An 11,642-nucleotide genomic window follows, 5' to 3' on the forward strand; every position below is an offset into this window, starting at 1 on the left:
GAGATGTTAAATAACTAGGACACAGTCATATTAATGAATAATAAAACCAGGACTTGAATACAAGTCCTAGATCTCTGAGCACAATGCTATTGTTAGCATCATTTCCCCATTGGGTATTAAATCCTTGTAGTGGATCTTGCTTGGAAGTTTTTATTGAGCTTTTCTTCCAATCAGCATATCAAATAGATGTATCAGAAATAATTGTTTAAATGACTTGAGTCATTTAAATGAGGAAATTGCCTTTTAGAGTCATAACTACCTATCTGTGTAATCATGTAATAACAGTTATCAACTACAAAGTGGGGAGTTTCTGTTTATCTCTCCATTTTTACTTCAGTAATAGCAACTACATGTTAGGATTTGCAGATTTGTTTTATATTTCAGAATAAGTTATTTTTCTTTTTCAGCTGGCTGCGATAAAACTTGGCCGATATGGTGAAGACCTTCTCTTCTATCTCTATTACATGAATGGAGGAGACGTATTACAACTTTTAGCAGCAGTGGAGCTGTATGTTCAAAGTATTTTAATCACTTTTGTATTATAGTGGATCTTGACTATGCCGAAAACGTCTTTCTTTAAGTGATGATGGCTATCTTTAAATGGAACTATTTCTCCATCAAGAAATTTATTTTTACATTCATTAAAGTGAATTTAATTTAGATTAAAACCATATCTTACCATGGCTTCATAATCTATATACATAAAAAGAATTTCAAACTTAATGCTGAAGCTAGGTGCAGTGGCTCACACTTGTAATCCCAGCACTTTGGGAGGCTGAGGTGGACAGATCACTTGAGGCCAGAAGTTAGGGACAGCCTGGGCAGCATAGCAAGACCACATCTCTACAAAAAATAAAGAAAAATATTAGCGAGGTGTGGTGGCACACATCTATATAATCCTAGCTACTTGGGAGGCTACAACAGGAGAATTGCTTGAGCCCAGGAGTTTGAGGTTTCAGTGAGCTGTGATTGTGCCATTGCACTCTTTCTAGTGTGGCTGATGGTGCAAGACCCTGTCTCTAAAAATAATTAATAAATGCCAGATTTGTAAGAACATAGAATTGACATAACTCATGGGTTTGGTGAATCTAATTTTTGTAAACATGTGAGTTATACGATATGATTCAAGACTATAGTTTTTACTCCTTGTGGAACCATATGTATAAATAATTAGATATTGAATTTCATCATTTCATAAACATTATTACTTATAAGCAAGGCACTGCATATTTGTTGTATGTTTTGAAGTGCTGATTAAATAAAGTACACATTTTCATTATCAGCAGCCTATTGGCCAATATAAACAAATATTAATGTAAAGAAATTGGTTCATTGATAACTTTTTCCCTGAGCAGTTCTGTATTTACCTGATGCTCTAAAAATAAGTTTTCTGTCGTTACTCATACATACAGTTGGTAACACATTTTGTTATCAATAGACAATTCTGTTTATCATGTTTACTGTAAATTATTAGTAATTATTTATGACCTTATGATTGGGAGAACTTTTCTCAAATTTAAGTATTTCATAGCATTTCTAATAACATTTCTATAAATGGCTTTCGATCAAATAGTGTAAAGTATAAAATTCACTATGTTGATAATGAATTGTTTCATTTCACAACTGAGAGGTTTTTTCCTTTATGTTTTTCCTTCGTTTTTGTGAGAATAGAGATTATTACTTGTTCCTTTTCATTGTTCATGAGTAAATAAATACATTCAGGCACTCATTCATCTATCACTGGCAGTTCTGTTTTCATATTTATGTCTTAAAAACTACCTCATTATGTTGGTAGGAAAGCATTTCTTTACATGGAGGTTTATTTTGTGGGACATTACCTCCTTTGGATGCTACTTCCTCAGTTTACAAGTAGTGTAAATTCTCATTGACTCTTGTATGAATTGTAATGGATTTTCTCTTAGGTTTTGAGAATTTAGAATCTGAAATTTGAATTAAATATATTCAGTATAATTTTTCAAAATACTCTATTTTCAAGTTACTTAAAAAATTATGTGGAATTTACATAGTTAATTCAGATATACTTTGTATTTAGTTTCTTATCAAATAATGCGAATAGTTGGAGATACCTCAATTTCTTTTGAGTGTTAAGAAGAGCAAGAAAGGAGTGAAGTTTTGTAACATTGTGTCTTTATTTGGTCTGCCTATGCTTTTATCACATTGCTTATAAAACTTTTAAAATCCTTGTTTGTATAAAAAGTTTTAGTTAAATAAAGGTGTGTGTATTAATTAGTGTGCCTTCTGGACAAATTAAGAAATAATTTTTCTGTATTTCAATAGGGTTGTATTTAATAACATAATAAATGAGTAGGAAGCATTCATATTTATTTATTTTATGTATAATTTTTTTTTCCCCTGAGGAAAGCTTTACAAAATGTAGAACATGTTTGATGTAAGCCACAGGAAAAAGTTAATTATCTTTTCTTTTAAAAATTGAAGTTTTAACCGTGATTGGAGATACCACAAAGAAGAACGAGTATGGATTACCAGGGCACCAGGCATGGAGCCAACAATGAAAACCAATACCTATGAGAGGGGAACATATTACTTCTTTGACTGTCTTAACTGGAGGAAAGTAGCTAAGGTATATTTTTTTCCATGTGCAAATGTATAAATCTAAACTTGAAAAAAGAAGCATCCTCTTTTATCTGTTTGTAAGTACCAATACATCCAATTCCAATAATGTGCCACATATTTGCCAACTCTTTCGCTCCATCTCCTTGGCTTGACACTCTTAGAAGAGTGTCCCAAAACAGTTCATTTCACTGATAGTTCCATTATTGAATTTGGTAAGAGATTTTGTAATTTTGCACAAGCCTTGGTAACATTCGAAATATTTTTTGTATCTACTACATTGTAAAATAAAGATACTCTGTTGCAACCCCAGTCATATATTTTTATATTTTTGCAACTTTAAGCAAGGATGAGATTTTTCTAAAAGCAGTATATAAACAGGCTTTTTACACTTGGACTAATTGCAGGAAATACATCTGAATGTTTATTTGCGAGTAATTTTAAGAAAGAAAATTACAGGCTTAAAGTTAACCATGACTATTTCTGTGACTGTTTTGCTAAATATTGGGGAGAAATCAGCTATGGAGAAATGTTGATTATTTTATTTTGGTTTTGCAACTTTTCCTCACTTAAACACCTTTCTAACTGTCCCATGTGCAAAATTTTCATCAGTGTCAATTCATGTTTCATATTTGTGTTTATTTAGTACCTTGTGTTTATTTAGTCTGCCTAGTAGAGAATATAACCCACATTATCTGATTTCACAACTCCATGATTTTTCTGATACATTTTCCATCAATGATTCTTAGGACTATAAATTAAAGAGTTAAATTTGTTTGTTTTAAATAAATTTAAACAAAAGAAAAATGTTTCTGACAGTTCTTTGGACAATTTTTTAGTTGTCGATTTGTTTTTTTGTTTGTAGGTTTGAATCTGCTTTACTAAAATTATTATTTAAAAAGGTAAAACATTTTAAGAAGACAATGTAAGATGCTTACCAGAGATAATTTATCACGAAAATTTTTACATCCCAAGAGTTCATGTAAAACTCAAAAAAAGGCCGGGCGCGGTGGCTCACACCTGTAATCCCAGCACTTTGGGAGGCTGAGGTGGGTGGATCACGAGGTCAGGAGATCAAGACCATCCTGGCTAACATGGTGAAACCCCGTCTCTACTGAAAATACAAAAAAAATCAGCTGGACATGGTGGAGGCTGCCTGTAGTCCCAGCTACTCAGGAGGCTGAGGCAGAAGAATGGTGTGAACCCGGGAGGTGGAGCTTGCAGTGAACCGAGTTCACACCACTGCCTGGGTGACAGAGTGAGACTCTGTCTCAAAAAAAAACAAATCAAAAAAAGAAATAAAAACAGATGTCCCCTAACAGACAACACCAAATAAGATCCACATAAGAAATTAAATCTTTCATTTTTTTTTTCAGATGTGTCTCAGTAGTAAATGTCTTTACTTCTCAGACCAAGTCCACATACTGTATTTTATATTTGAATTATTCTAACAGTTCCAATTTATGTGAATATTGTGTTTTCAAAAAGCATATTTATGAGTTAACCTTTTAGTTAAATAATCACATTAATTAAAAATAGTGCCTGAGATATCATATATGTTACCTGCTTTTTAAGATATATAGTATATAGTAGAAAGCTATAGCCTTTATATCATGGATTTGAATTTAACTCCTGTTGCTGTTATTTATGCTTTGACCTTCTACAATTTTCTTTTTCATGCCTGTTTCCTCTTTTGTAAAATTGAGGTGAGATTTTGCTCTAAGTTTTTATGAAGATTAAATGAAATTTCATATATATTTATATACACACACACATACTGAGTACAGTGCTTGGCACATGTTGGGTATCTGATACATCTTGGTAGTTGTAGAAGTTTACTGCTATTGTTTTTATCATCGTGATTGTAGCTACTGTTCTTGCAAGGATGAAAAAATTAGAGCTGATTGTTAATTAGGTTAAGTCATTGGTTCTCAGACTATAGCTTGTATCAGAATTACCTGGAAAACTTGTTAAAATACAAATTTCTGGACCATACCTCCATCGTTTATGATTTAGTGAGTCTGTGGGTGAGGCCTGAGAAATGCATTTCTAACAAGCTCCTAAGTGACACCAGTGATGACATGCTGGTCCTGGTCCAGAACTATATTTAAAGAACCTGTGGATTAGGTGATGCTACAGGAGTCAAAAACATCTTTGGAAGAAGAAAAAAAATTTATTAGGAAATAACTGAAGTTTTCTCCATTCAATTGGAACATTTTTGCTCAATATTATTGTAAATTATTCCAAACTTACATATGTAAAAAGGGGTGGATATTTGCAGTAAACAGCTACCTAATTTTAGTTAAATTTTAGTTAGATATATGTGTGAGGAAATCAACTTGTGAGAAAGTCAGCTTTCCAGAATTAAGTTCTCATAAAGTTAAATATTTAGAAAACAATGTTAACATTAATGTAGGACCCCTTTAATTTCCCGCAAAAGCAATTCCTCAATCAGGTTAATGTCATTTTAAAGAAAATTATATCTATCTAAATGGATTTACATATTTTATATACATTATATAAAAAACATAATTTAGCTCAGTTTTATCTATCTCATGTACAATTAAGCTTTTGTCTTTTTAAATGTTTTAACTGAAAAATGTGAGAAATAATATCATCAAGTTACTCCCTCAGAAATCTCTTTCAAGGTAATAGTTTGTTGGTCCCTTGCACGACATGCTTTAAAATTATTTTCATAGTAATGAAAACAGGCAGAATTGTTGGTACTAAGATATTAATAAGCAGCTCACTCTTGGTTATATTAAAATACAAATTCATGCACTTAAAATTTTGAAGTTACATTATATTCACAGAATAGATTTTTCAAAAAATTTTTTAAAGGATGTGTTCAGTGCTTTCCCAGAATATTGATTAGGAATTAAGAAATCTGGGACCTGTTCGTGAGTATATTTATTAACAGCCTTCATCAAATTATAGAAAATCCATTAATATGTCATGTCCAAATTAACTTGAGTCCCCATCTGGAAAGTGGGTGTGCCTTACTATTCACAGTTAAAGAATGTATATTAAATAACCTCAATTCATTGTAAGAAGCCTACAGTATGAATTAATATTTTAATAATAGCTGATATGGTGTTCTTGAAAGGTACTGAACTGCTCTACACCATAATCTTGGAGTCTGTTCATAATACTTTATGTCCATTCATAATATTTTGTATGAGCATTTTCCCCAAATCACTTACTATTTTCAGGTAATTGTAATATTTATTAAGGGAATAGATAATCTAAACCAGAAGTATTTCTTATCCTCTAAAAATTTTGTGACCCTGAGTTCTAGAATCCAATCCATTATTTATTTACAGAATTTCCTGTAAATCAATAATATATACATTAAAATGTTGATATTGGGTGGGCATGGTGGCTCATGCCTGTAATGCCAGCACTTTGGGAGAATGAGGCAGGACCATCACTTGAGGCCGGGAGTTCACGATCAGACTGGGCAACATAGCAAGACTCTGTCTCTACAAAAAAGAGAGAGAGAGAGAGAAACATAGCCAGGTGTGGTAGTGTGCTCCTATAGTCCTAGCTACTTGGGAGGCTGAGGTGGGAGGATTGCTTGAGCCCAGGAGCTCAAGGTTGCAGTGAGCTGTGATTGCATCACTATACTCCAGCCTAGGTGACAGAGCCAGATCCTATCTCTATTTTTTTTTTAATTTAACATTGTATTTTGCTTATTCTTTCCTTTTAGATACTCATAACTTTTTAGCAGGCCATGTTCTCCTGTGTCATTTTTGCTGGAATTACTTATATTTCACTAATTTTAAATTTGCAGTAATTCAGATAGTATATATAATCTTCATGCATAATTTTTTTAAAATAATTTCTTCTACAGTGAATTTTTAGGTGATAGAGGCTGCCTTATTATTAGTAGCTTTCTCAAAGACTTAAAATTTAAGAATTCTTTTGGCCTAATTTGACCTCGTAGATCTATCGGAATTTCTAACAATTAAGATTTTTTATGTCAGTCTGATATAAATGTGATTTTTCATTAATTTCACTGTTACATATTAGTACGTCCTTATACTTTAGTAATACATACTTTTCTTCAAAGATTATTTCTAATAACTGTATTTAAGATAGTATGCTACTTCGTAAAATTTAAGTTAATGTGGATTTATTATACAGGTTTAGCATTCTGATTCAAAAATCTAAAACCTGAATACTCCAAAATCTGTAACTTCTGAACACTAACATGGTGTCACAAGTGGAAAATTCCATACCCTACACCTTTGCTTTCTGATGGTTCAGTGTACAGTGTAAACAAACCTCATTTTATGCACAAAATATTAGTAACATTGTATAAAATTGCCCTCAGGCTATGTGAATAAAGTATATATAAAACAAATTAATTTCATGTTTAGACTTGGGTCCCATCCCCAAGATATCTCATTTTATATGTATAAATATTCCAAAATTCCAAACAGTTCTGTTCCCAGAATAAGCAAAATCTCAGATAAGAGATACTCAACATGTAGGTAAGAGAAAGCTAACATTTCATGAGAATTTGAGAAAACACTTCTGCGGTGTATGTTTCTCTACATAAGTAGATCAGTGATTACATTAATGTTTTTATAATATTTGACTATATGAATCCATTGCATTCAGTTTTGCTTGAATTGAACAAGTAATGTTTGGAGAATACATAACCTAATTTTATTAATAGAAGAACTAAGGTATTAAAAAGTTGTCTAAAAAGTATTTGAAACTTTCTAGCCTTTGCAATCATTGTATTATAATCTAGAAATCCTTTTTTTCCACTAAAAGCAAATAGATAATAGACCCTCTAATGTATCATTCGATAATATTAGAAAAATTAAATGTTTTGTTTCTAAAACAAAGAAAGCTTGTGTTTATTAATTCATCATATGTTAATTACACACCTGCTATGGGCTTGGCACTATTCCAAGTTGTAGGTAGTAGTATACAAAGTAGATAGACACTTGATCCTACAGAATGTAGGAGGATGTGCATGTGTGTAGTGTGTGTGTGTGTGTGTGTGTATAACATAAACATGTAAATGACGTTACCAGTAATCAAGTTAAAGTAACTTTTATGTATTTCAAGAAGAATAAAAATACGTGGAAAACAAGATTTTAAAATTTGGAAGGCAAAATTTGACCTATATAATTTCTAAATCTCTGATACACTAGAGTCTTTGAAGATTTTTTTAAATTATATCAAAATTATTTATGCTCCTTATGTTTAAACTATATTTTTCTAGGGGAAAATGTACATTGATAAAGTTAATCTAGTTTGAATTCCTAGTAATACATTGTAGTTCACCAATGTGAAAAATTTTGGTTAACTTACTCAGTGTAACTTACCACATTGTGGAAGTTACAATTAGACTTTTTTTCCCTGTAACTGCACATTTTGAAAACAAAAATGCCAATTTTAATTTCAGAAGAATAATAAGAATAAATTTTCTTCTTCACGAATTCAGATACTCAACTTGAACCAAGCAATAAGATTATTTTAATTCCTAGCTAGGGCTGGGAGAGGGAGAATAGTAGCTACACAGTGCATTAGGGCAGGATGTCGTGGTTGTGGTGGTGATTCTGGTGTTTGCTAATTTTTACTGATAAGCAGATAACCTCTGTGCCTTAATTACTGTACCAGTCACATGAAGTCAATCTTTTCAGGCTAAAGTCACCAAGGTGTACCTTCTTTATAAACTTCTGTCAGGAAACTGAATTTTTTTTTTTTTTTCCTTTTTCTTCACCTTATACCAAGAGAGAAGGGGACTGAATTTTTCCAGCATTTCTGGATTGCCGTGTAATGAAGTAAATGAATATGTTTTGGATCTTGGACTGAAACTATTAAAAATGATGTGTTACACTACAAAAGACACAGGCTTTTTGTCACATGGGTCTGGATCCTAATGCTATGTGTGTCACTGTATGACTTGGCCAAGTTACTTGTAAGCCTCATTTTCTTCAGGCACAAAATGAAAATAATGATATCTGCTTTAAAGAATTATTATAAAGATTAGAATAAAATTAGCTGTGTCTCTAATTTTAGCACATATTAGGCTTTCAATAAATTCTGCTGTTAGGTCTATAATATCTTTAAATTTATTTAAATGTAATATCTTTAAATTTTAAATACTTGGTGTTCCATCTTAAAATTTGATCATTATAGTCTAGGTTTTCATTTTAATTTAATAATGGAAATACTCATCATGGAATCAGTTTGAAACCAGACAGATAAGGTAAAATATGTTAACCCATGGTAGCTAATGTCACTTGTTGGCTTAATCTTTAATACATAATACATATTAAGCTTCATAATTCTTTAAGTTGAATTGTGCAGTAATTTGTGCTGATTCAGATTGTAGAATTGGTAAGAGGCTTTTAGAGCCTCTTGCTTTTTGGGGTTGCAGAGGTATTTTTTGTTGTTTGCATTTTTTTTCTAATATACATAGCTATGCTGCGTCTCTATCTTGATCTTGGGTGGGAAGTATGAAGAAATTAATTTCACCATTCTTAAATGTTAAAACTCATGTAGTTAATATAGTATTTTGAAAGTTCGATTAAAATGACCTGGTATCTAGTTAGTCTTCAAATGTTCCTACAGCAGAACCATTGTCTAGTTTTCGGTGGCAGTTGATTTATATTTGAGTCAGGGTTTTGGATTTGTGAAATGAAAAACTAGCGATGTGTGAGTTTTAAGTTCGTTGTTTTCCCCAGATTTTAATGAGGTTAGAATAATTTTATGTGTTTGCTTTTTTTTTAATTTAATTTATTTTATTTTATTTTTGAGATGGAGTCTCGCTCTATCATCTGGGCTGGAGTGCAGTGGCGCAATCTCAGCTCACTGCAACCTCCACCTCCCGGGTTCAAGCGATTATCCTGCCTCAGCCTTCTGAGTAGCTGGGACTACAGGCGTGCACCAGTACGCCCAGCTAGTTTTTGTATTTTTAGTACAGACGGGGTTTCACCATGTTGATTGGCGAGGATGGTCTCGATCTCTTGACCTCGTGATCCGCCCGCCTCAGCCTCCCAGAGTGCTGGGATTACAAACGTGAGCCACCTCACCTGGCCCTGCTTATTTTTTAATATAAATATAATTAAGACAAATTGGAAAATTATTTCTAAACTTTTTTCATGGACAAAATAAATCGTTAAGTTTTTATACTTCATTGAAGGGGGCGTTATTTTAAATATCCTGTAATTTCCAGTGATTTAGAGATATAGTAATTGCCCCCCTCTTTTTTTAAGTTAAAAACAATACACAACATTTCAGTGTCAAATGTTCCATTAGTAGTCTCTTGACTTACACACAGAGAGCCTGTCTGTATTTTTGTACTCATCGGTTGGAAACTACAGCACATTATTTTTCTTCAAGCTGTATTTTATGTACAGGAAAAAGAGTTGGTATATCTGTGTTGACGTTGATTCATATATATTGGGTATTTTATTTATGTGTATAGTAAATATATTTTGACAATAAGATGAAAAGGGGAAGATATCTAAATTCTTGAATTTGTTTTTATAGGAGTTCCATCTGGAATATGACAAATTAGAAGAACGGCCTCACCTGCCATCCACCTTCAACTACAACCCTGCTCAGCAAGCCTTCTAAAAAAAAAAGACTTCCCTTTTCTTGGGGTATGGCTGTCTCAGCACAATACTCAACATAACTGCAGAACTGATGTGGCTCAGGCACCCTGGTTTTAATTCCTTGAGGATCTGGCAATTGGCTTACGCAAAGGGTCACCATTTGAGGTCCTGCCTTACTAATTATGTGCTGCCCAACAACTAAATTTGTAATTTGTTTTTCTCTAGTTTGAGCAGGGTCTGAATTTTTTCATTTATTTCCTTTTTTTGCCAGCAGACAGACTTGAGTCTGTAAAGACAAGCAAATACACTGACAGAAGTTTACCATAGTTTCTAAAATGTAAAAAAGAAAACCCACAAAAGACTCAACAAAATTAGACCACAAATTTTGCATTGTTCATTGTAGCACTATTGGTAATAAAATAACAAATGTTTGTGCATTTTTATGTGAGGATCCTTCTCGTATTTCATTTGGAAAGATGAGCAAGGTCTGCTTCCTTCATTTTACTTCCCCTTCTGTTTTTGAAAGGCAGTTTCGCCAAGCTTAATGCAAGAATATCTGACTGTTTAGAAGAAAGATATTGCCACAATCTCTGGATGGTTTTCCAGGGTTGTGTTATTACTGAGCTTCATCTTTCCAGAATGAGCAAAACACTGTCCAGTCTTTGTTACGATTTTGTAATAAATGTGTACATTTTTTTTAAATTTTTGGACATCACATGAATAAAGGTATGTATGTACGAATGTGTATATATTATATATATGACATCTATTTTGGAAAATGTTTGCCCTGCTGTACCTCATTTTTAGGAGGTGTGCATGGATGCAATATATGAAAATGGGACATTCTGGAACTGCTGGTCAGGGGACTTTGTCGCCCTGTGCACTAAAAGGGCCAGATTTTCAGCAGCCAAGGACATCCATACCCAAGTGAATGTGATGGGACTTAAAGAAGTGAACTGAGACAATTCACTCTGGCTGTTTGAACAGCAGCGTTTCATAGGAAGAGAAAAAAAGATCAATCTTGTATTTTCTGACCACATAAAGGCTTCTTCTCTTTGTAATAAAGTAGAAAAGCTCTCCTCACTGCAGTGTTGGCTTTGATTTGAAATTGCGAAATTATTTCTTGAACATGAAAAATAGAGGAAACAAACTGAAGTTTTACAGATATCAAACTGAATGGTGTGACTCAAATGTCTTTTTCAGCTTCAAACAAGTAATTTAATGGAAATGTAGTGAACCATTTCACTTGTAGGTTAAAAATGTAGACAGTATTAATAAGAGAAAACTATTTTTTTAAATGGATTGTGGCAGCATTAGAAATAAAACATTCGAAATACTCTTGGAACCCAACCAAAGTACTTCTGTGAAAAATTTATTAGAAATTTATTGATAGACCTTTAAATTTATCTCTAAGAAGTAATGTGCAAATTAAGGTAAGCCATAAGGTGGGAATGGGTAGACTTTACC

General features: G+C 32.6%; 1 protein-coding gene across 6 annotated transcripts in view; it reads left to right on the forward strand.

Moving 5' to 3' along the window:
• The window catches only part of CNOT2 (CCR4-NOT transcription complex subunit 2), a 107,782-nt gene extending 96,524 nt beyond the window's left edge, over window positions 1-11,258 (forward strand). For 5 of the 6 annotated variants that reach the window (XM_077953074.1, XM_015152183.3, XM_077953072.1 and 2 more), the window contains 3 exons: window positions 408-508; window positions 2,458-2,602; window positions 10,111-11,258. In XM_077953074.1, the coding sequence (XP_077809200.1) occupies window positions 408-508; window positions 2,458-2,602; window positions 10,111-10,197 (333 nt within the window). In that variant the 3' untranslated portion in view covers window positions 10,198-11,258. 6 annotated transcript variants of the gene reach the window in all.
• Window positions 11,259-11,642: the final 384 nt, after the last annotated feature.

Source organism: Macaca mulatta, chromosome 11 (assembly GCF_049350105.2).
Source record: "Macaca mulatta isolate MMU2019108-1 chromosome 11, T2T-MMU8v2.0, whole genome shotgun sequence".
NCBI classification, from domain to species: Eukaryota; Metazoa; Chordata; class Mammalia; order Primates; family Cercopithecidae; genus Macaca; species Macaca mulatta.